Source organism: Pongo abelii, chromosome 13 (genome assembly GCF_028885655.2).
Source record: "Pongo abelii isolate AG06213 chromosome 13, NHGRI_mPonAbe1-v2.0_pri, whole genome shotgun sequence".
Taxonomy (NCBI): domain Eukaryota; kingdom Metazoa; phylum Chordata; class Mammalia; order Primates; family Hominidae; genus Pongo; species Pongo abelii.
Window position 1 is genome coordinate 70,034,117 of NC_071998.2, and position 23,918 is coordinate 70,058,034.

Below are 23,918 nucleotides of genomic sequence, written 5' to 3' on the forward strand. Positions count from 1 at the left end.
CATTTGCCTTCAATGTCTCATAGATACTTAAACTCAACAGGTCCCAAAATGACATAGTCCCCCACAAGCCTGCTTAGTGATTCCTATCTGAGGAAATGCCACCACCATCCACCCAATTTCTCAAGCCAGAAACCCATAGAGGCAGCTGATTATTGTCCTTCCCTCTTATTCATTAGCCACACCCAGTCAAACATGAGGTCTTCTGGTATCAACTCCCAGTTACTCTTGCATTTGTTTACTTTTCTCCAGCTATATGATCATGGTAAATTAACCACTTTATGATTCTTTGGCTTTATCTGTAAAATGGGGACGAGAGTAATCCTCTTAAAATTGTTCTGAACATTAAGTGAAATATCTGGCACAAAGCAAACACCCTTGGCGACCATATTTAAAAGGACTCACTGGCCTGGCGTGGTGGCTCACGCCTGTAATCCCGGCATTTTGGGAGGCTGAGGCAGGCGGATCACGAGGTCAGGAGATTGAGACTATCCTGGCTAACACGGTGAAACCCTGTCTCTACTTAAAAAAAAAAACAAAAAACAAAAAACAAAAAACTTACCCAGGCGTGGTGGCATGCACCTGTAATCTCAGCTGCTCGGGAGGCTGAGGCAAGAGAATTGCTTGAACCCAGGAGGCAGAGGTTGCTGTGAGCTGAGATCGTGCCACTGCACCCCAGCCTGGGTGACAGAGTGAGACTCCGTCTCAAAAAAAAAAGACTCACTATGAGTAATGCAATAGGCTCCTAACTGGTATGTCCTGGATAGTGATAATTCTGGTCCACTAGGTTCTTTTGGATCTGCTTCTCCACCTTCACCTTGTGCTGATACTACCCTTTCACTTTTTTCTTTGAACGTCAGTGTCCCATGCTGGTATGGCAGGCTTTGTTGGGAATGGTCTTACCCTTTTCTGTGCCCCCTTCTCCTTTGTGTGTCAGACTCATTTTGCCCTCAGTTACTCAGGGAAATAGTCCTCTAAAAAGCATTTAAAAATACCCTGCATTCTATATTTGTTTCAATGTCTGTCTCATTTGCTAGATTATGGACTCTGTAAGTCCTATCTTGTTCCTGTACTGTTTTTTTCAGACTATAATGCAGTATATGGCAGAGTAGCAGATAATAATCGAAAGTTATGAAATTAATATGGCTCACATTACTCTCTCCCCAAAGCCAGAAGGGTTTTCTTCCCCTCCTCACTCTTAGATTTCCAGGGCTCCTCTGTGTAGTAGCTAGGGCACTTAACACATGGCGTTTGTTATTGTGTTTATTTATATTTGATCTCCCCCCCCGCCAGATTATAAACACCTCAAGAGTTCAGATCAGTTCTGCATTCAGAACTACTGTTTCTACCAGAGCTTCTAGTTTAGAGTAGGAGCCAGTAACTGAAAACATCTTGTTGAATTTCCTAAGTCTGAGGTGCTTTGGAAATTCATTTTGTTCCTATTCTGAAATTATCTTTCATCCTCCATCTTTCCTTTTGTGGTATGTTTTGTGGTTATAAATCTCTTCTTTCCGTCCACAACATTAAATATAATCAGTGCCAAGAGGAGGGTGGAGGACAGAAATGCGCTGTGGTGTCTTGACCTGTCTGGTACTTATCATAACTTTCCTAGGAATTGACCTTGATGGGCCCTTACTGCCTTCTAAATAAAGTTCAAACCCCTTAGTGTGGCATTCAAGACCTTCCATAGTCTGACCCCAGTGAACCTCTTCTGTCCTTATTTTCCACTCTATTTTTTATTGCATGCATCCTGTGCTCTAGCTTAATGGTTTTCAATCCTGCCTGCACATTAGAATCACCTGGGGAGCTTTAAAAACTGAAGCCAGGGTCCTGTCTTTGGAGATTGTGAGTTAATTGGTCTGGAGTGAGATCTGGGTGTGGGTGTTTGTGAAAGGTCCACTAGTAATGCTGATGTAAGGCCAGGGCTGGAAACTACTGACAAGCTCAGTGTTTCCGATGGAATATCATCTCGTCTCCGAATTTTGAGGAGAAAGGGTCCCAAAGTCAAAGAAGCTTGAGTAGTAATTGCTTTTAATGTGCTCCTTTCCAAAGATGTACAACGAACACTATCAAATGAAAGGCTCTAAGATACCCAACAGTAAAGAAAACTGTTTAACTTTCTTCATAGTGTGTGAGGTCATCTGATCGGGGACACCTTTATGTATATAATACTTGTTAATAACATCAGCAACATGTGGTATAGAAAATGTTGTTTTTAGCCACATCTCAACTTTTGAGTCACTTCTTTTTTTGTCCTTCCCTGATCATGTCATCCAAACCAGACCCACTTCCTGCCCCAGGGCTCTCTCTTACACCCCCAATTTTGTCTTCATAGCACTTCTCAGTATCTGAAATTCCTCTTTATATACTGGTATGCTTGCTTCTGTCTCCCTCCACCTATGATGTGAGCTCCATGACAGCAGGGATTTACTTGTCTTGTTCACCCGTCTGTCTTCATTCAGCACCTACAATAGTCCTGACAAATAGTAAGTAAATATTTAATAAGTATTTGTTGAATGGGCAAAAATACATGGGCAGTAATGCATTCGTGGTTTAGGCTTTTTCTGAGGTGCATTTGTTTAAATATTTTAAATTGCCTACAGAATTTAATTTAAAAGCAACCTGAAGTACATTTTAAAAGTAACTAGGAATATAGAAACACAATAGCTTCCTTTACCTTTAATTTTCTCAACCTGCCTAGTCAAGTATTAAAAAAGAAGAAAACAAACAAAAGTAGATGTGAGCCTGATTATAGGGAAAATGCTATTATTTTTCTGATTATAGAGAGTTTTCAGTCTGTGGTTGGGGACTTCTTTTTTCTAATTCCTCAGCCTGTCTCAGGTGGCTTCCCCCAGCCATTGAAGGAACTTGAGTGATGAATCAGTGAATGGTAGTGGACTTTGTGTGCAGTACACCACTCCCAACAACAAAAACACACAAAAACAGGCAAGGAATTAATTTCAGTAAAAACTTCCTAATAATTAAAACTCTCCTACAGTGTGAGAGTATTCAGACAGGTTTGTCAGGGACAGTGGGGAGGCAGTTTGTGTATAAGAATCCGTATGTGGAATCCCAAGTTCGGTTGCCTGCTGCTCAACACGTGATGCTGCAGCAACTCTTGGACCTTGTTCAGAAGGGATTCGAATAGCCTGTTCTCTCTAGGGGTCCTCATGCTGCAGCTGTGCCCATGGCTCCCCAAGCCTGGCTCTAACTGTGTTGTTTCGAGCAGGGTTAATAAGTACGAACTCGTCTACACATTGTAGTGTGTATAATTCCTGAGCTCCACCACCACACCTTGAATTATCAGGAACTGACCTTTTACTTCCTGTGAACCTAGTGATGCCGTTGCATGAGTAGGCCCTTTCCTTGGGCTATTAAAATCATCAAGTTGGTTCACTCGAGATAACGTAGAGATTTCTCATGAACGCTGTATACAAGGTGCTCTCCTAGGGTGCTGTCTAACAAATCCATCAGTCCAGTGGGTCAGGTGATCAGCAATCTGCTATAAATAATCTCAAGAAGGAGGTTGAGCTGCATTTCCTTTATTATATTTTAAAATAATCTTTAAAACACATATTTTGCCAAGGTTTCAGATAGGAAGCTTTAATCATTTATTCACCCATCAGGAATTGTCCAGAATGAATTTGCATTTCCTTTTGTTGCACACTATGATAATTTATTACTCTTTTGAATAGCATGGTATCCTAAATGCCAGAAAAGATGTGTGATGGGAAGCTAAATAAACCATATCAAAATTTAAGCAAGTTTTCTGGATAGATATTCCTTTATGGTTGATATATTAATGTGCTTTAGCTACAGGCATACCTTGTTTTATTGGGCCTCGCTTTATTGTGCTTCACAGAGACTGTTTTTCACAAATTGAAAGCTGTAGCAACCCTGAGTGGAGCTGTTCTTCCAACAGCCTGTGCTCACTTCATGTCTCTGTGTCACATTTTGGTAACTCTCACAATATTTCAGACTTTCTCATTATTACTTTATCTGTTACGTGGTTTGTGGTTAGTGATCTTTGATGTTACTATTGTAATAGAGTGCCGTGAACTGTGCCCCCATCAGACAGCAAACTTAATTAATGTGTGTGTTCTGACTGCTTCATGCTATTCCCCCTTCTTTCCCCCTCCTCAGGTGTCCCTGTTCTCTGAGACAACAGTATTGAAATTAGGCCAATTAATAACCCTACACGGGAGGGCCTGTAAATGTTCAAATGAGAGGAAGAATCTCACATCTCTCACTGTAAATCAAAATCTAGAAATGATTAACCTTAGAGCGGAAGGCATGTCAAAAGCCAATGAGCCAAAAGCTAGGTGTGTTGTGCCCAACAGCCAAGTTATAAATGCACATAAAAAGAAGTTAAAGGAAATTAAAAGTGCTACTCCAGTGGTAAGAAAATGAAACAGCCTTATTGCTGACATAGGGATAGTTGTAGTGGTCTGGATGGAAGCTCAAACCAGCCATAATATTCCCTTAAGCCAAAGCCTAATCCAGAGCAAAACCCCTCACTCTCTTCAATTCTATGAAGGCTGAGAGAGATGAGAAAGCTGCAGAAGAAAGGTTTGAAGCTAGCAGAGGTTGGTTCATTAGGTTTAATGAAAGAAACCATCTCCATAGTGAAAATGCAAAGTGAAGCAGCAAGTACTGATGTGGAATCTGCAGCAAGTTATCTAGAAGATCTAGCTAAGATCATTGATGAAGGCGGCTACACCAAACAACAGATTTGCAGTGTGGATAAGACAGCCTTCTATTGGAAGAAGATGCCATCTAGGACTTTCATAGCTAGAGAAGAGATGTCAGTGACTGGCTTCAAATCTTCAAAGGACAGACAGACTCCCTTGTTATGTGACTAATGCAGCTGGTGGCTTTAACTTGAAGCCAGTGCTCATTTATCATTCCAAAAATCCTAGGGCCTTTAAGAATTATGCTAAATCTACCCTGCCTGTGTTCTATAAATGGAACTACAAAGCCTAGGTGACAGCACAGCTGTTAATAGCATGGTTTACTGAATATTTTAGTCCCATTGTTGAGACCTACTGCTCAGAAAAAAAGATTTCTTTCAAAATATTACTGCCTATTAATGGTGTACCTAGTCACCCAAGAGCTCTGATGGAGATGTACAAAGAGATAGTGTTTTCATGCCTGCTAATAATTCTGTAGCCCATGGGTCAAGGAGTAATTTCAACTTTTAAGATTTACTATTTGAGAAATACATTTTGTAAGGCTGTAGCTGCCATAGATAATGATTCTTCTGGTGAATCTGAGCAAGGTACATTGAAAACCTTCTGGAAAGGATTAGCCATTCTAGATGCCATTAAGAACATTTGTGGTTCATGGGAGGAGGTCAAAATACCAACATTAATAAGAATTTGGAAGAAGTTGATTCCAACCCTCATGGATGCCTTTGGAGGGGTTCAAGAAGACCCTGAGGATTGTCTTTGGGGGTGGACCTTGAAGATGTGACTGAATTGATGCAATCTCATGATAAAACTTGAATGGATGAGGAGTTGCTGCTTATGGATGAGCATAGAAAGTAGTTTCTTGAGATGGAATATACTTCTGATGAAGATGCTGTGAACACTGTTGAAATGACCACAAAGAATTTGAATATTACATCAACTTAGTTGATAAAGCAGTGGCAGAGTTTGAGAAGATTGACTCCTGAAATTTCAAAGAAATTCTGTGAGTAAAATGCTGTCAAACAGCATCACATACTACAGAGAAGTTCTTTGGGAAGGAAAAGACAGCCAGTGATAACAAGCTTAATTATTGTCTGTTTTTGAGAAAATGTTATAGCCCTCCAACTTTCAGCAACCACCACCCTGATTAGTCATCAGTATTGAGCCAAAACCCTCTGTCAGCAAAAAGATCATGGCTCACTGAAAGCTCAGATGATGGTTAATATTTTGTAGCAATAAAGTATTTTTAAATTATGGTGTACTATATATGTTTTTTTTAAGACATAATGCTACTTCACACTTAACATAACTTTTATGTTTGTACTATATTGTAGTACACACATGCACTGGGAAACCAAAAAATTTGTGTGACTCGCTTTATTGTAACATTCACTTTATTGTTGTGGTCTGGAACTGAACCCACAGTATCTCTTGTGTATGCCTGTATTCCCAAACAATTTTAGCATGCCTGCAAAAGAATTCATGAGATTCTAACCACCTAAACTGTAGTTTCTTCTATTTATTCAACAAAAGCATATTGAGTGTCTTTGACATACCAGCCACTGGGGCTATAAGAGAAAGCTATCTGCCATGGAGCCTACATTCTCTAGAACCTTACTACTAGGGGTCTGGTCTGTGGACCAGCATTTTCAGCATCACCTTAAAATTTGTTGGAAGTATAGACTCTGAGGCCCTTTTCCAATTTGGATTTTAACATTTCCGGGTGATTAGTGTGTGCATTACAGTTTGAGAAGCACTAGTCTAGTCCATGTAAACAAAAATATATATGGGATAATTTCAGATGATTACAAATGCTGTCATGAGAAGACAAAACTATAATGGCCAGAGAGTGGGAGGAGGACGAGTAATTGAGGATGGTAAGTGAAAGCATCAGAGGGAGTGTCCTTTGGGCTGAGACTTAAATGATGGGTGGAGATGAGCCATGGGAAGATATGGGGAAGGTGGTTCCAGGTAGAGGGAACAGCAAGTGCAAATGCTAGGAAGAGGGACTGTCTCCTCGTTCCTTGCTATGCCTTCTGCTCTAGCCAGGCCAGGGCCCATTTATTCACTTGCTGTCTGTGCCTGCACCTGGAAGTGTGGTGGAAGTGTAATGGCAGAGCAGTATCTCAGTAAACAGGAAAAGGCCAAAACTTGGGTTTTGATAAGAGCGGCTACTCATGGTGAGAAAACAGTCAAAGGGATTGTAAGGATGTTTTGGTAGTGACAGCTTCAAAGAATTGGAATTTTATATAATTGGGAGAAGGGAGAAGAAACCACTAGAGGCCATATGCTAGAATTGGAAGAAGAGGAAAGCAAATACTGAGAAATGCAGGATAGATGGAGATTTCCTGAAAAACAGAGAAAAGAAGTAAACAGACAAGGAAGCTTTAGCCTCGCCTGAGAGGAAAAACCAAAAAATAGAGCATGGCTCTCTGTATAAAAGGTGGCTTGTTTCCCTGAAGATAGGCATCCTTGATGAGACCTGAGTAAGGACGATTAGTCTGTTTTGTTTTGTTTTATTCCTATATCCAAAATTCCTTTATCTTTAGGTATTTCTCACATCATTTTGATCATACATATATGTTGGGAAAAATCAAGATGAATAATCTCCGTTTACTCTGGGCACAAGGAGTATTTTCTTCCCTCTACTGTGGCTAAGTATGAAAAAGCTTAATTGTAAATCAGCATTCAAAGACAACCGTACATTTATTTATGTCAGTAGGAAAGAGGAAGGTGTGTGAGAGAGAGAAGGAGGAGGAGGAAGAAGAGGAGGAGGGGAGGGAGAGAGAAGAGAAATAAAATGTAAAGCAGGCAGCTGGCAAGGCTTGCTCTGACACACTGGCTAAGGAAAGAGCTATTCGTAGAACTTGGATGTCTTAGTAATCAGAGTAATCAGGTTCTCTGACCGGTTCCACCTTGTTCTGTGCAGGCTGAAGGTAAGCTCTCTAGAGAAAGTAATTTTCTTTCCCTACTCCCACTGACATCCCTCTTTTCCGTCCCATCCTTCCTTTCTGTTTTCCCTGCCTCTCCCCTCTGGTGGAACTGAGTATAACCGTGGTAACATTGGTTACAGTGTTTTTCAGACTTGAGAACTGAAATGATTTGACCTTGTACAAGTAATTGGATGTCTGGCACAATGATCCTCATTCTCAACCTTGATAATTTGTCTCTCTCGATCACTGTTAACATTGGAGCAGTATTTAAACACAATAACTAGAGCCCAGAATATGCATGTAGGCGAATAGGCACCTATCTAGAATTTCTCTTAAAGGTATACCTCTAGAGAGCTCACATGGTAGGAGGAAAAAGAGGGTGCTCTTTTTTTCTTTAACCATTGTAAAAATGCTTCAGTAAAATATAGCCTGAGCTCTGGGGATAGATTGGAATAGTCCCATGAAATGTGGGTATACCGTGATTCTCTTCAAGAAGGACTTTGTTCTGCTTATTCCCACATGAGCACCACAAACAGTAGCCCCATGTATCTTGTTAGGACAAATAAATGGGACACTTGAGAATATCCAGTTAACTGAGCCGCACATTGGGTGCTTTAAAGCACACTTAACATGCAGTAAAATAGCATAAATATGAGTTCAAAACACAAACCAAATTGACATTGCTTGTGGTATCATCATTAGTAGAATCATTGCTTTGGTTAAACTCCCTGGGGGAAGCAGTGAAAAGGGAGGTATGGGGGTTGTGAAAAGAGGTTCAATATTGACACTTTCACATTGTTTAAGATGATACAAATTGACTACTCTGTTATAGACAGTATCCTTTTCTCACTGTAGTAAGTAGGATGGGCAGAGCTTTTAAAAACAGCAAGTCTTAGTTTTAATCAGTCCTTTAGGAAACTGATAGATGGCCTGTTAATTCGATTCTTATAATGTTATCAACTTTGTTTTATTGCTTTATTAAGGAGTAGTAGTTTTTTCTTTTTTTTTTTTTTTAAACAAAATGAGCACTTGAACTGAAATAAAGCTTAGGCATGTGGTTTACCAACTTGCTAGCTATACCGGCAATACCTTTGGTCTAAATCTTTAAGCTTTATTCCAGTCAGGCTTTTTTTTTTTTTTTTAAATACCTAAGATTAGTGTTGTTGTTTTTTTAAAAAAAAATACTTTTTAACTTCTAGGGTACATGTGCACAACGTGCAGGTTTGTTACATAGGTATATATGTGCCATGTGGTTTGCTGCAACCATCAACTCGTCATTTACATTTACATTAATGTAATGTAAATGTCTCCCCCACTCCCCGACAGGCCCTGATGTGTAATGTTCCCTGCCCTGTGTCCATGTGTTCTCGTTGTTCAGTTCCCACCTATGAGTGAGAACATGCGGTGTCTGGTTTTCTGTCCTTGTGATAGTTTACTTAGAATGATGATTTCCAGCTTCAACCACGTCTCCGCAAAGGACATGAACTCATCCTTTTTTATGGCTGCATAGTATTCCATGGTGTATATGTACCACATTTTCTTAATCCAGTCTATCATTGATGGACATTTGGATTGCTTCCAAGTCTTTGCTACTGTGAATAGTGCTGCAGTAAACATATGTGTTCATGTGTCTTTATAGTAGCATGATTTATAATCCTTTGGGTATATACCCAGTAATGGGATCACTGGGTCAAATGGTATTTCTAGTTCTAGATCCTTGAGGACTTGCCACACTGTCTTCCACAATGGTTGAACTAATTTACACTCCCACACAGTGTAAAAGCCTTCCTATTTCTCCACATAGTCTCCAGCATCTGTTGTTTCCTGACTTTTTAATGATCGCCACTCTAACTGGTGTGAGATGGTATCTCATTGTGGTTTTGATTTGCATTTCTCTGATGACCAGTGATGAGCATTTTTTCATACGTCTGTTGACTGCATAAATGTCTTCTTTTGCAAAGTGTCTGTTCGTATCCTTTGCCCACTTTTTGATGGGGTTGTTTGTTTTTTTCTTGTAAATTTAAGTTCTTTGTAGATTCTGGATATTAGCCTTTTGTCAGATGGGTAGATTGCAAAAATTTTCTCCCATTCTGTAGGTTGCCTGTTCACTCTGATGGTAGTTTCTTTTGCCGTGTAGAAGCTCTTTAGTATAATTAGATCCCATTTTGTCAATTTTGGCTTCCATTGCCATTGCTTTTGGTGTTTTAGTCATGAAGTCTTTGCCCATGCCAGTGTTCTGAATGGTATTGCCTAGGTTTTCTTCTGAAGTTTTTATGGTGTTAGGTCTTACACTTAAGTCTTTCATCCATCTTGAGTTAATTTTTATGTAAGGTGTAAGGAAGGGATCCAGTTTCAGCTTTCTACATATGGCTAGCCAGTTTTCCCAGCACAATTTATTAAATAGGGAATCCTTTCCCCATTTCTTGTTTTTGTCAGGTTTGTCAAAGGTCGGATGGGTGGTTATAGGTGTGTGGTGTTATTTCTGAGGGCTCTGTTCTGTTCCATTGATCTATATCTCTGTTTTGTTACCAGTACCATGCTGTTTTGGTTACTGTAGCCTTGTAGTATAGTTTGAAATCAGGTAGCGTGGTGCCTCCAGCTTTGTTCTTTTTGCTTAGGATTGTCTTGGCAATGCAGGCTCCTTTTTTGGTTCCATATGAACTTTAAAGTAGTTTTTTCCAATTCTGAGACTTTGCTGAAGTTGCTTATCAGCTTAAGGAGATTTTGGGCTGAGACGATTGGGTTTTCTAAATATACAATCACGTCATCTGCAAACAGAGACAATTTGACTTCACCTAATTGAACACCCTTTATTTCTTTCTCTTGCCTGTTTGCCCTGGCCAGAACTTCCAACACTATGTTGAATAGGAGTTAATAGCTAAGATTAGTTTTATGTGTTACATACATGTTATTAACACTTTTGCAAAATTGATTTTTGATAAGGTAAAAATGGAGTTGTCAGTTTAGAGAAATAGTACTACTTGAAAATTTTTCCTTACATTTAGTCTGGATTTTAAGTTAGAATTTCTCATTAGTCCTCTGACTTTTTAATCTAGGGTCAGGCAAGATCAGTTTCAGAAGTTGTACAGTTTCCTTAGAAAATTTGGAACAAATCAAGATATTTTCTGATTGAAATTTTAAAGAATTGCAGTCTTTGTTCTCTAGTGGTGAAGTGAAGTGATAAGGTTGCAAGATTTATTTATGTTTATTCCAAAAAGTATTTCAGGCAGGGTAAGTAGGACTTCTTTGTCACCTTTTAAAAAAATGTTGATATTAAAGTGGATGAATGTATGTTCTTGATAAACATTCAGTAAAATAAATAGATTCATCTTTAAAAAGATTTTGGCAAGAAACTGCTGTACAGAAAACTAATGGTAAAAAGTTATTCTTCAGGAATGTTTCCTAAAACTGTAATTGCTTTAAGTTAGCTGCTGAAATGGTTTCCTAATAACGCTTGGTTATTCTGTTTTATTTCAACAATGCATATGTAGTAATGTTGTTCCTATTTTGATGAGAGACAAACCCATGAAACAGTTTTTAAAATCAACAATTGCTTTTGATATATCCGTTTGATTACTAAAATAAAGCTATTGGTACTTTCACCCAAGTTTATTATGTTTTTAAAATAAAATTTGTGTCTTTTTAAGGAAATCATATAGGCTGAAATGATCTAAATAAAAATCAGATTTTTATTGTATCAGGTCTATTTCAGGGAATGTAGTTAAATTCAAGTATAGGGTTAACTTTTTGTCCTTTAAATGATTAGTAAAATTTGTTATGTGATAAAGGAAATATGTATTTGGTATTGTGTGTGTTAGTATTTGTTACTTTTTAACCTAGTGATTGAGTTACAGCTTTCTTTTCAACACATGACATCACTTTCCCATGATGTAAGATAGACGATAAATTTTCCAGTGATTCTTGAGTGTTGGAGTATGAAGAAATACAGGATAAAAGATTCTTTTCTGTGTTTTCCTGTTTCGTTACTACCTGGTCATGCTCCTAGGCCACTGTCCATCAGTACTGTAGAGTTAGCCTGTTGACAGTCACATGTCATGTGTTGAGTGCGTAGCCAAGGGATTTTCATAGAATGCCTTTTTTGTCTTTACGTTTTTCTGAGATATTTTATCCAAACCTAGGTTTTCTTTAGCAGGGGATGGTGATCATTTTTATTTTATTTATTTTTTTGTTGGAGAATGGTGTAAAGGTGGGTAATTTTGAGAGAGAGGAAATAGAATGGTAGTGAGTTGAAGGTAGGAAAATACATCTGCAACTTTTATTGTTTTTTTTAAATGAGTGTCTTGATAGGGAAGATAGAATGGAATTGTCAAAAATTGTTAATGTGTTTGACAAAGTGTGGCTGCCAGTATGATCTTTTTGTTACATTTTGACATGAACAATTGTCCTTTTATTGGGGCTGTTAATGCTATTTTAGAATATCATGGGCATCTAAAGGCAATAGTTTAGCAGTGTCCATAAAGCATCAAATACCATTATAATATCTAGTAACCCTAACAGCAATATTTCAGAATCCCTGCCTGTATGGGCTATCTGTGAATGTACTTGCTCAGGGGTGCATGACCCACATCACCTATAAATTTGATTGGAAGCTAACAGTACTGGCGTAGCCTGATGGATAGCAGATTAGAGCCCTGATTAACCATGTGATTCAAAGACTGGGAATATATTGTCTAAGCAAGATTCATCAGATGCAATCAGAATTTCAAGTGATCAGATGAAATTCAAATGTGTGTTGTGGCTTTTCCTCCCCTGTTGCTTTTCCTCCTAGGTTGCCTTTTTTTCCTTCTTTCCCCAAAGCTGAAAAATACTTCTTTGATGAATCTGCTCCTTACCCTAAAGCTGTCTGTCTGTTATTCATCAGAAAGCAGGTCGCAGTTCAGTGAGCAGAAGAAAAGATTTTAATAGAAGCTGTGCCAAGGGCTGTAATGCATCATTTTAGGGCCCTAATTACATTACAATGACAAATATCAATGGTGACAACAGCAATAACCTACATCCTTTAATGGCTGTGCTGGAAAAGGAGTTTGGGCCCCACGCCATTATATTAGACTCAGTTTCAAAACATAGGCCATTATAAGTGTGTGTCCACAGTGTTATTGGCTGATCGCTGAAGCCCAGTGGAAAGGCCTGTAAATAAATGATGCCTCCCTAAAGCTGGGTCCTGTGGGACAAAAGAGGCAAAATTAGATGACCATGGGAGCAGCAGTGTTTCCGAGGCAACTTTAGCTTTCAAAGTGAAGAATGACCTGCTTAATTTTATGAAATCACACACACACACCCCCCCCCGCCCCCGCCAATTAGCCTGACCATGAAAATCCATTGGCATGACAACTTAAAAGAAATTAAGAAGTCTTTTAAACAAAAGGAGATCTTTAACGAAAGTTTGGAAGGTTTCTGCCCTCCCGTTTCTGTTGTGTGTGTGTTAACCTACGTGATTGAGTAAAAAGGCTCTCCTCCTTTTTACATTTATTTTTAAGAAAATGTAGAATTTTTTAAAAAAAATAGTTGCTCAGACTTAATACAGCCTAGGTCCAAAATTTTATTTCACCAGATGAATAAGTTTCCTTAGAGTAGTTTTTATTGCCTAGATTATGTAGGGAAACTAAAGAACTCAGTTTTCTTATGTGCCCACACATTTTTCAGCCCTCCTAGCAAGGGACTATTTTATTTATGTAAACAACATAATGAGGAAAATATGCTTGGCAGATGGTTCTAAGCATTAGAATCATCAGTTTGGTCTGCCCCAAAGTGTCTCATTATCTTTTATTCTCTCCCCCTCCACCACTCCCTGCAAAAAGCTTAACAACCAAATGCCTTTGAGACGCCATACTTTCAGCCTGGTGAATGCTACCCTGTTTTCTTAGCTCACCCTGGAATTTCACCCCATAACCACTGTGGTATGTTCGTCCAGGTGGAGAGTGGTTTGGTGATTCCCATTGCAGCTCTTCATGGTGGCTTAAGCATTCTTAAAGGATAGCTAAATGCTCCATGGGGCCAGTGCAGTAAATTAAATCAGGTCAGCACAATTGGGTCCTTATTCACTGCCGCTTATTGGTGCTGGGTTTTTGTCCATCCTGTTAGGAATGCAGGCTGGAATGGAAAGCTTAGGTTTGAAACTTCATGGTAAATTTGTGTTTTCTTTTGGCTGGTAAAGTTTTTAAGGTGCTGGCATTTAAAAGATTGCATAGCTACACAGTTAGAAGGGTTGCTGATGAAAGAAGGAAGCCTAGATTGCACAAGTAGAGTGTCACTGTCATTCTGGTAATGACTTGGCAAGAAAAGGCATTTTGGGCCTCTCATAAAATGAGGAACTGACCCTGGATGGAATTTAAGAATGTCTTAGGGATAGTAATTGCTTTACATTTTCTGCCTTTCAATTCTTCTTAGCTCTCTTTCCTCCATTCCATCATTAAAATATAAACTATTTTGTATGTATGTGTGTTAAAAAAAACTGTGCATTTATACATCACAAAATATACAAGGCACCATCTGAAAAATACAAATTAAGATAAACATTGGTAAAGCTGTGGATAACTTTTTAAAGAAAACATGTAGTGGTGGTTTTTCTTTTAACTTACTGTAGCATCTTATTGGTTTAAAATGTCTGTACTATAAAAATTATTAGAGAATAGACTGTTCTTTGACATTGTTGGGACTTTTGCATATCCACAGTAAAAAAAAAAAAAAAAAAGTTCCCAAGGATAGTTTCCAGACACATACAGATTGCTTTCTGCTAAGTGTAATAAGATTTTAGCATATCTCAACCTCTGCGCACTGAAAACCTTGGTAGGACACATTTGGAAATTTTTATGGTTGAAGAAAACATTTTGTTCTCCAAGAATTTATAAGAATCTGAATTAGCCAACTTTTTTGGGTTGTTTGGGTGTTGCTGTTCCAGAAGTTTAGGGTCTTGAGTTTAAAATCACAGCACCAATGTTTTTAAAGCAAAGGCCACAAATACAGAAATCCAGTGATTTGCTAATCAATGGAGTTGAGATGTAGGAAAGAATGTATCTTTACTTATCTAAATTCTTAAGACTTAGAAGACTGCAGGTTTTATGAAAAACATTAGTATGAGCAAGGGTCTTGGTGAAGGCTGTTGAAAACTGATTTCCAGTCATGGAAATTAAATTCCATTTTATATTACCCTGATGCTTGAAGGTTAACTTTTTAAGATGAATGCTGATTAATAAATTGTGCTGTTAATGTGGCACTGTTGTCACTGCTTCCTTTTAATGGGCTTACTGATGAGATAGTTTTCCTCTTCCTTAGGAAATATGCCAGCCAAATTATAAAGTATGTTTTAATATCATCCTGTTAATATTTTGGGAATCTGTAACCAGCTGACTGTTCTCTTTATTGCTTTCCTTTCCCTTATTTTTTGCAGGCAGAGATTGTCAAGAGGCTGAATGCTATCTGTGCGCAAGTCATTCCTTTCCTGTCCCAAGAGGTAAGGTAGTTGATTTTAGGCACTGGACTAGAAGTTGCCATTTTAGTGGTTTTGCAGAAAAGGGATTGTAGAACTGACTCTCTGGCCTTGCCAGTCTCTTGGTGTTTGTATTTTATTTTCATTTGTAAGAAACAGTGTTCTCACTCCAACTTGTATACCTTAGTAACTTTCTGTGGGATATAATTTAAATGTGTTTATGTAATGGAATATTTTCTAGTTGGGCTAAGCAAAATTCAGTTGTTAAAATATTTTGCTATCTTTGTAGTGTTGCTCAGAATTATGCTTGTTTGTCATAATGATACCTAATAGGGTAGATTGAAAAATTGCCAGGAAAACAGGAGCTTACTCTGTACTATTGTCATTGGGCATTAAGAATTGGCAGAAGACATATCAAATGGAAAGACTTTATGTAGTAAACAAACTAATGAAGCTTTTGGCTAGCTACTTTTAAACTTTTACTTCTTGTTACCTGATTAAGTCTTTATATTATTGTGCTTTTGGGAAAAGACCTGCAAGATGAACTCAATGAACTAGTTTCTCTGAGTGCCACTTTTCTCAAAATTAGGCTTTGGTGATGGTAGGCTTAGCACCTTGCTAAGGCCTGGCATGCGGCTCACTAGTTCTCTTGCTCACCTCCAGGGGAAGTGCATGCCTTCAGCAAACAGGCACAGGTTGGAATAAAGCGATGCATTTCTAGTGCTTGTTGGCTTCCTTGTGGCTTTTTTTCTCTCCCTGCTTACTTTTGGTAGTTACAAAGTTGAAGTGAGAATACTGGAAAAAGATAATTTTTTGCTTCTGGATTACTGAATGCCTTCATTTGCTCAGGTAAGATCCACTCTAAGAAGGAAGGAGCTAATGAAATATCTGCATGTCTTGTAGCTGCAATACTTTGTGCTGTGGGCTGAGAAGGCACAGAGGCACTTTTCTTCCTACCCTTTCAATTGTTCTATAAGTGTGTTGTGTCACTGCTTTTCAGGAGAGAGGTTCATTCACCTGCTTGCCAGCAGGCATGTGCCGATGTTATGTGGCCAGTATTTGAGCATGCATGTGTATTATAGATATGCAGATTGCTATATATGATTTTTTTCTTTGGTCTCAACTGGGTTAGACTTGAGTAACTATGGGTACCCTTCATAGGTATATACTGGGGAGGGGGCACTTATATTCACAAATCTTGTTGACGCTCTGAATTCACACGCTCTTTTGGGTCTTAATAAACAAAGGATATGTTGTCTTTCCTCTTCCTTTAGCTGTGACCACAAAACCTACCACCAGTCATGTCCCCATTTGCCTGTTTTTACTTAGGATTTGCTTATGACTAGATTAGATGGCTTGGTGAATGAGAGTCAAGGGGTGTATTTGCATTTCTTTTGGAAGCCTGACTGCCCCCTGCCTGATCCAGACTAGTGTGTATTTTTTACTTTAAGCAGCTCTGCTTTGTGGAGATGGAGAATGGGAAGAATGTGTGACCCACAGAGCTGTAACCAGGCTGGGGTGTCATGTTCTAAGGTGACAGGAAAAATTTCGAATTATCCCTGGGGTGGTATTAGACTTTGGGCCTCTGTAGGCACAGACCCCTGTATATGATCACTGGTACGGCTTTGGTCTCATCACATTTCTGCAGGATCTGTGGGTTGTGTTCAGAAGTAGAAGGTTGTCTTGGGGATGTTGATGAAGCTGATTTGCCAATGAGTTGTTTTCCCACATGAATTATGTTGTTTGTGTGAGCAGGCCCAGTGGGAACAGAATGTATAATGGTGGTGGTGCTGAGCAAGACTGGACTGAAATTAATTGTCTAAGGAAGTTGTACCTGTAGGTGAGAGCCATGGGGAGATATTGACAACTCATTTGCTCTAGTCTGGGAAGAAAGGTGTCATACTTAACTGTTGTCATACCACTTAACTATTTATTTCCCAAATACTTTGACATTTCTTGGTTGAAATCCTTGACTCAGGTATAATGATTTATGCCAAGCTTGTGCAACCCCATGGCCTGTGGGCCACATGTGGCCCAGGATAGCTTTGAATGTGGCCCAACACAAATTTGTAAACTTTCTTAAAACATTATGAGATTTTTCTTTGCAATTTTTTTTAAGCTCATCAGTTATCGTTAGTGTATTTTATGTGTAGCCCACATAAAATGGGATGTGTGTGTGATTTCTTCTTCCAGTGTGGCCCAGGGAAGCCAAAAGACTGGACACCCGTGCTCTATGCCATGGTTTTCTAAATGCTAGTTCTGTGTATATATTTTCTTTTGCTTACTTTAGATTTAATTTACTCATCTTTTTCTAGTTTCCTAAGGTATGTGTGTATCTTTTATTGTATGAGACACAAACATGTTTGTTTCCTTCAAATCAGGGCATCTCTGATGTTTTTTATCTGAACATCGTCCACCTTGTTTCTTCTTCTGTGCATTCTGTGAGCATTGGACTCCTTGCTTCTGCCCTGAAGCCAGATGGACCATAATCTGGAGGGAGGGGAGGAGCAGGTTATTAGAGGAAGATGAATTCTATTTCCTGTCTCTGCAGAGGCATGGAAAATCACTCTTGCATGGCTGTGAGCATCACTCTGTGCCAGGACTGAAGGCTCTTAATCTGATCTTTTAACACCGGCTCTCTGTGTGACAGTCTCGCTGCCAAAACGGCAGCTGCTGCATTAGAATTTATTTTAAAATGTTTTTATTTAAAAATTAAATGATCGTATTTAGAAAAAAGCAAAACAATTCCTGAAGAGTAGTGCATAAGCTAACAGAACATTGGCTGGAGTGATTGTGAGCAACAAAAAGTCAGGCTTTTTGGAGTTTGACAGGAACAAGGGGTATATTTACATACTGTTAGATGAAGTCTCTTTTTAATTTAGCCCCCATGTGTTGATTAATATACCTGCTTAATATTGCTTGCGTCTGGTTTACCACATTTTTTTAAACTTAAAAAAATTATATAGTACTGAATGATAACTATTAAATTTAGCTTTAACTTCAAGACTTTTTCTTTTTAGAAATGAGTTGTATGATTGTGTTCAGAAGTACTTGAAGTGTGTCTGTATATAAAAATTACAGAAAAATATTTTCCTATTAGAGTTTACTAAAACATTTAAAAATATTAAAGCCAATATATACTTTAGTGATGTGCTGTTGCACTCACGTACAACTACTTCCAGCGTTAACAGGCATTTGACAAAGATATTGCCAACTCTTGTCATTAAAAGTGAGTACCCATCACTTGGAGTTCATAGAGTTTCACAGGATTCTCAATATCAGAATTTAGAAAAACCTTGTGAACCCTCATCTGTCCCAAGCTGTTCTTTTCTCTCACTTCACTTTTTAGCTTTTAGGAATGGATAAGACTCAAATTTATTCTTCAAAAAGCAATCTCAAGGTGGTAAACGGGAAGCTCTTTTCTTTCCCTATTTCGGTCTCATTTGCAGGGGAAGAACTATAAATATCATCTCTGAGTTGGCAGTTCCATAAACAAGAGATGCCAGGATGATGACAGTTGGATCTGGGTCCTGGCCTCCCTATTACAAATCGTGTGGTTTACTCTAACCGGGCTAAGCTGGGTGACCTTTAGCCAGTGATGTGCCTCTCTAAGCCTCAGTTTCCTCATCTGTATGATGAAGTTAATCATAGCGTGAAACACATCCAATGTCTGTGAAGATTACTTGGGACTATACCCAGGTAGCTTAGCACACAATAAGCACCTACTGCCATTGACTAGTGGGATTAACTACAGTAGCAGCAGTGGAGCTCTGTCTCCTCTTGGGAGGACCTAGAACCAGCCCTCCTTCCCTTTTCTAATCATTGCATTTGGGAAGAATGTGAATTGATTATCTTCCTCTCTAATGTCCTTATAGAAGAAAAAATGAAAATTAAAAGTGAACCCAGGGCCTTGAACTAGCTAAAAATCTGTGTTTTTGTTTCCATTGGCAATTTTGGGATATGGCTTATAGACCCTTAGACCTCAGTGGGTCCTTAGTAAAACTGAGGATTACCAATAAATATTGTATTGCTTCCAGTGTCCCAGTAACAACTCCTCCTCCACCCCCCAATTCCAGGAACATATCTATGTAGAGAGCCTAAGGTGGACCTAAAACTCTGCATCACTGTTACACCCTGACAGTAAGGGACAGCATTTCTGCTAATTTAGAATTGGGCTAACTCTCCCTCTTCACTAGCTTCGCATTGCAAAGTTGATCTCTCTAAGCCTTAGTATTCCTGTAGAATAAGGAGAGTAAGCCCACCTTTACAATGTGTAGTATATGTATCAAAATGTAACAGACTTGGCATAGGGAGTGCCGTTTCCCCACCCGCTCTTTTTCTATTTTACTTCCAGGGAAATAGATTCTATTTCAGGTTATTTGGGGTCCTAAGACATTTGGAAAGGAATGACTTAGTAAAAACTGGGAAGAGTTCAAGGTAATATTTCAAAACGAACTGGCTGGCAGTCTTCCTGCAGAGTTAGCTAGGCCTTGCAGCTCCAGTAGCTGATTCCAATGATGGACATTTAGTTCCACACAGATTATCTTTCAGGAGGAAGGGAATTTTTTTTTTTTTTTAAGTAAACCAGTAGGTATTTGTCTTAACCAATTAGATTAAGCAGGAAATATTGTGCACTTAGTTGAGGACCTGTTGGAGGATAGTTGTGTTTTTTGTACTCTTGTTTCCCTATAAGGATCACTTTTAAGATAGGGTATGTTTCACAGCGATCCACAAGGTGTTCCTAAGATCTTTGAGAACCTCAAACTCTTGAAAAGCAGTAGGTCAGTAGGTGAAAAGTTTATTAGGTTATAGTTGAAAATCATTCTCCAGGGTACAGTTGTATTTTTCAGAAACTTGTCGCTTCAGTAACAAGGAGCACATTCATTGGAAGAGCCACGTTAGGCAAGAGGCAATGTAATAAAAGCTGGAGGTCAGCCAGACCCAGGACTAAATCTTGGCTCAGCCACTTGCTTTCTTTAAAATGTGGAGCAAAATACTTAACTTTTCTGGGCTGCAGTTTGCTTATCGGTATAATGGGATACCTGTATTGTAGGATTGTTATATGAGGATTCGTGACAGTGTAAAAGGACCTCACTGAATGTTTGGCTGCTTTAACAGAGATCAAAGGAACAGTGGTTTTTTCAAGAGAAAAAAAAAAAAGCTTGTTTCTCTCTCATGTAATAGTAACAGTTGACAGCGAAGCCATCTATAGCTAATTTGGTGACTCCACGATATTGTGAATTTGGTTCCTTTTATATTGACGTTCATCATCCTAGCACCATTGTGTCTTGCCCCAGTGTCAGCTGGCAGGAAAGAGAAAGGAATGGGCAAGTTATTTCCTTTTAAGGTTGCCCTCTTTGCAGTGGCCAGCATTTAGTTACCTGCCCACAGATAGTTGTAAGGGAGATATGGAAATGTAGTCTTAGCTGAGTGACCATTATGCCCCCCTAAAACACCAGTGTAAGAGAAGGGATATTGGGGGACAACTGCCACTTCCTTCCAGACATAATACTATGCACAAAATAAAAATTATGGCTATTGTTACTGCTAATGGTTTATCTTTACGTAACAAACTCTAGCTTTGACTATGTAATTAGTACATCTCATGTTTTTCAGTTACATAAGATATAAAATAATGCATAGTTCTTGTTATAGAAGTCTCTTCCTTACCATTCAAATGTTGAGAAGAGTCACCCATCAGGTATTTATCATTCATACATTCATAGGGGATGGAAAAGAACCTACATGAATAGTATGGCCTCTGTGGACTGTCTATATTTGTGTTTCTTATGACCAGTGGCTTCCTAATTCTCATTTATTAAACTCGTGGTCATTGTTACCTTTAGAGAAATGGCATTCATTTTTAACCTTGTTATTAGCAGACTTGTTTCTAGTCACTGGGTGCCAAGGAGAATGGACATTTTCCTCCTTCTGCACTCCTGTAATTCCGTGACTGTTTTTTTTGGTGGTAGTGGTTGTTTTTTGAGTCGAAACAGAAGCCGAGCTGCTCAGAGGCTGATGGAGGATCCCTGCAGGCTAGTCCTCACAGCAGTGATGAGGAGCACACCTGGGGGCCTGCGCTTGCACATGAACGGAGCTGTTTTTCCCTTGCATCAGTTATTTTAAGAAAATACTGGTTTAACAAATGAAATAAAGAAGACGTTATTCTTTTTACAATATTTAACAATAGTTCTCTGATCATTAGAATATTTAGAATATAAAAGGGAAATTAGGACCTAAAAATGGAAACCTTCCATTTTTATACTTATTTTACCTGGGGAAAAGGGAACTTCCATACCAACCTGAATGCTTTCTGGTGCAAATTTAATTTTAACTTAAAACTTGGCTTGTATTGCCCTGTTAGCTTTTCTAACACGTAGTACCAAGTAGTATTTGGGCACTCTCCATTGCATTTATTTGGTAGAAAATAATAGTCAATTACATAATAGTGATAATATGAGTTTATTTGAATTACAAATCCAATAGGCTAGAAAAGCTAGTCATATCAAACGATACATAAACTCCTGTTTTGGACATGCCATAAACTTGGTCCATGTAATTTAATGGAAAACAAACCCTTTCTACTACATTGTGATATATGGGTATATCTTAGATACTGTTTACTTGGGCACCTCGGTTAATGTGGTACTGAATTACTTGGAGCCACGTTTTGCATGTATAGAATAATTGTGAAATGAAAGTTGAAAAATGTGATCAGTCATATTGTGCCTTCGGGAGGAAATGAAGAAAATACAGTGGTTATATGCACTGGTGGAAGTGTTACCGCCTTACAATCGTGCCAGGTTAACTTGTCTTATTGCTTGTTAACTTTGTGAGGAATCAATGGCTTGTGATAACAGGTTTGATACAGGAGAGCATGGTTAAAATCACAGAGATCCCCTGGCAAGCATGCAGTGACATCCCTAAGACCATCTTCAGAGAGTGCTCGTGTTAAGTGCCAACAGTCTGCACAGGGCACGTCTGCTTCCCAGTTGGAGCCATTTTGTCGGTCTTGGTAATATGTTATGACAGTGCCGTATATCGGAAGAATGTCCTAAAATGAATAATAGACATGGATTGGGGCTTCTGGGGATTTGGCCCAGTTTTCTGATTTTCACATTAGGTTGTGGGCATGGGTAACTTTTCATTTAAAAAATATATATTTTCTCATAATACTGAATGAGCCATCAGAGAGCTTAATTCTGTCCCATATTCCGTGGTTGACTGATTGGCTTGCTGTACCTGACCATGTATTTTGGTGACAATTGGCTGCTTGGTGAGATTCATCTGGTGGCATCATGGCCTGTTTGACCTCAAGAAGTGAAAGATGATTCTCAGGAGGGAGAACTTTTTTTCCTGTGGTTTAAATGTGGGTCTCCATCCAAAGGCAGCAATGCCAACCTTTATCTGTATGTCTCAACAAATTAATGAGTGTTTGAGAACTGACTCATTTATTTGACTTTTAGTTAGGTAGTGATTAGATTATTATTAGTGGAGCTAAGTTTGAAGGTACCTTGAGTAGAGCTGCATTGTCCAATACAGTAGTAGCTATGTAAAGTTGAATAAAATTAAAAGTTCAGTTTCTTAGTTACTCTAGCTACATTTCAAGTGCTTAGTATCCACCCATATGTGGCTAGTGGCTGTCGTATTATTAGCACAGATACAGAACATTTCCAACATTGCCCAAAGTTCTGTTGGACAGCAGTGAATTTGTAGAGCTTACCTATCCGTGAAGAATGCCCTGTCCCCATGTAAGTGAGAGTGGAGAAGGTAAGGCCAGGTAGGCAGTCAGTAATGTGCTCCTAAGAGCTTTAATCCCATGTTCCACAGCTAAAATTGTTTGGGAAGCCAGGTATACTTATTTACCCTCTCTAAGCTTTGTGGTGCTGAGATAATCTGCAGTTTACCAGGTATTTGCCAAATTAAACCTGTGTTTGTGTACGCGTATGTATGTGTGTAAGTAATATCTAATTTATTGGGTGACTGTGTTGGGCTGTTCTTGCATTGCTATAAAGAAATACCTGAGACTGGGTAATTTATAAAGAAAAGGCTTTATTGGCTCATGGTTCTGTAGGCTGCACAAGCATGGCACCAACATTACTTGGCTTCTGGGGAGGACTCACGAGGCTTTTTTTACTCATGATGGAAGGCGAAGTGGTGAAAGCAGAAAAGGAGAGGGAGATTGAGGAGGGAGGTGTCATACACTTTTTAAGGGCCAGATATTGTGAGAACTCACTCTCTGTTGCGAAGACAATATCAGGCCATGAGGGATTCACCCCCATGACCCAGACACCTCCCACCAGGCCCCACCTCCAGCATTGGGAATTACAATTCAATGTGAGATTTGAGTTGGGACAAATATGCAAACTGTATCAGATTAATGTTTCTTTGAATACTGTATAGGAAAGGCTGATTTGGGGAGATTGGGTTAAATTTAAAGTTGATTTGTACTAGCAAATTTAATAGAGGTGCTGAAAAAGGCTTTTAGTGGGGTTTTTTAGCCTGACTTAGCAGACATGGAGTGACATTTTCACTTGAATTTGATCTGCTTGGCCATACCTGGAGTATTGTGTTCTAGACACATTGTGCACTACAAGGAGACTAGCCAGAGGGTGGATGAGTGGGCTAGAGCCCATGACACAGAGAAATTGTTGAATGACCTTAGGATGGTTAACCTAGAAGAGATAAAATTGAGAACATGTATTATGCATTTTCATATACTTGGAGTGTCAGTCAATGGAGAAGAATTTAAAGATAAAACTGGGTCCAGTGGGGAAGAATTTATGGCAGGGTAGATTTCAACTTAGTATTAAGGCTCATTATCCCAAAATGGAAAAAGCTTGTCCATGAGGT

The 23,918-nt window shown here is 38.9% G+C and overlaps 1 protein-coding gene across 8 annotated transcripts in view; it reads left to right on the forward strand.

Annotated features, from left to right (window-relative positions):
* LOC100462498 (transducin-like enhancer protein 4) overlaps positions 1-23,918 on the forward strand; it is a 153,088-nt gene that overhangs the window by 24,816 nt on the left and 104,354 nt on the right. For 5 of the 8 annotated variants that reach the window (XM_024252264.3, XM_054520085.2, XM_024252265.3 and 2 more), the window contains exon 5: positions 15,027-15,089. The exons of the other annotated variants lie outside the window; for them this stretch is intronic. In XM_024252264.3, the coding sequence (XP_024108032.1) occupies positions 15,027-15,089 (63 nt within the window). The remainder of the gene's footprint in view (positions 1-15,026; positions 15,090-23,918) is intronic. 8 annotated transcript variants of the gene reach the window in all.